Source organism: Sphaeroforma arctica (genome assembly GCF_001186125.1).
Source record: "Sphaeroforma arctica JP610 unplaced genomic scaffold supercont1.507, whole genome shotgun sequence".
NCBI classification, from domain to species: Eukaryota; class Ichthyosporea; order Ichthyophonida; genus Sphaeroforma; species Sphaeroforma arctica.
In genome coordinates this window covers 16,174-17,998 of record NW_014040051.1, presented here as the reverse complement: position 1 = coordinate 17,998, position 1,825 = coordinate 16,174, and the positions used below count along the sequence as shown (strand labels likewise).

Sequence of the window (1,825 nt, the reverse complement as noted above, 5' to 3'; positions counted from 1 at the left end):
GCCCGTGCGTATTTATCACTTTTTTAAACGGCCCAGTCAGCCTGTCACGCCACAGTGCAGAACTGCTTACATACTGCGCGCGGATTCACTGTTAGTTTGGCCGCTGGCGTATACCACTGTTCCTCAGCCCTCGCCCCTCGCCCCTCAGCCCTCGAGTTTCCGACTCCCTACTCTCGATTGTACGAGAGAGTACAGGAGTAACAACGCACGCCTGACGAAACTGTTTATTGTTTTGGGTTTAACATTTTTTTACAAACCAAGACAAATCGTTGTTGTGAAAATTGAAACCTCAAAACGGGTGACGAATATTCGGTACTAAAACTTAAAATCTTTCAGTGGCTTTTATGTATTTATTTTTGAGAAGGTTTTAATTTGGGCGACAGAAAAATAAAATAAGTAAATATGTGGGTTTGTATTGAATTTTGTTGTCGGCTCCGTTCACATGAGAAAAGAAGGAATGCCCGATTTGGATATTGTCGTAAACAAACCAACATTGTCGGAAATTAACAAGAGTACATACATTCGGCAGATATGTGCGTCATCTTTTTAAATAAAAACAATCCAAAACAATACTTGATTATGTTGTTTATTTATATTTTTTAAAATATTAAAATATTATATAAATACAGCCTATCAATTATAAAAGCTCGCTTTCCACTGAGAATTATCAATGAACACCCCAGCCACAGCCAGGTCGCCGCTACTTTGCATAATATAATCATTGGCAAGGTAACGACTGTCGTGTGAGTCGAAGTCTCGAAGAACGCGTACTGTTTCATCGCAAACTAGGACAAGACATTTAGCACAGCTACGAGTCGGGATCAGTCTTTAGTACCCAGAACCTTTGAATTCAGCGCCATCATGAGAAAAGTGTAAGTTATAGTAGCGTGTGAATCATTGACCGTATTAGCCGTGCTTGCTGTTAGGTCCAGCTTGACCGTGTTGAGTGCAAGGGTATGGTTTCTCTCTCTCTTCACGGTGCATGTCTGATGCGTCTTTTCTCGAGATAGTGCCATCCTGATCGCGCTTAAGTGTGTTTGCAAGGCTAATGTCCTCAAATTTAGCAGTACATTAATACTTGTGTATGGGTACGAGTTGCGAATTGGAGTTCACAATCCGGCGACGGCATCAAATCTTGTATCGGAGCTTATCCACTCTCACCCTAAGCTACACAGCAAGAATCTGATCATTAATTCGTGTAATTCAGGATATCGGGGTCCTGCAAACGTAGAAGTGAAGCATCTAAGATAATATTTGTTATGCAAACTATTCCAAAATATAAGCATACACTGGTTCCTGGCGGGCGACCGTGTATGATCGTGTACTGTATATGTATTAGTACGTTTTATGTGATACATACATAACTCAAGTACCAAATTTAACAGTGATCTAATACTTGCGTATTAGTATGAGTTGCGAATTGGAATACACAATCCGGCGACGGCATTAATTCTTGCGTCGGAGCTGATCCACTCTCTCCCTTACACAGCAAGAAAAGAATCTGGTCATTAATTCGTGTATTTCAGGATATCGGGGTCATGCAATCTTGGGTAATATTGGACAAGCAAACTATTTCAAAAATATAGTCCCTGGCGGGCGACCGTGTATTGTTTATGTACTAATACGTTTCATGTGATACATGCATAACTCAAGTACATTATATGGTTCAGTGTAAATCTGGTAGAAGTTGTTTGAACGTCATTAATTACAAAGTATGGTTGTTCCTTATGCTATTCTTTAATCTCATACCTACGCACACAGACGCACGCACAAGGGATACTTACACCCGCCCCTATCTATATCCCACATAACCCCAACGCATATA

The 1,825-nt window shown here is 40.7% G+C and overlaps 1 protein-coding gene across 1 annotated transcript in view; it reads left to right on the top strand.

The window, feature by feature from the left end:
* Positions 1-669: 669 nt before the first annotated feature.
* The window catches only part of SARC_06831 (hypothetical protein), a 10,157-nt gene continuing 9,001 nt past the window's right edge, over positions 670-1,825 (top strand). Inside the window, exon 1 of the mRNA XM_014299245.1 lies at positions 670-872. Within this exon, the coding sequence (XP_014154720.1) occupies positions 862-872 (11 nt within the window). The 5' untranslated portion in view covers positions 670-861. The remainder of the gene's footprint in view (positions 873-1,825) is intronic.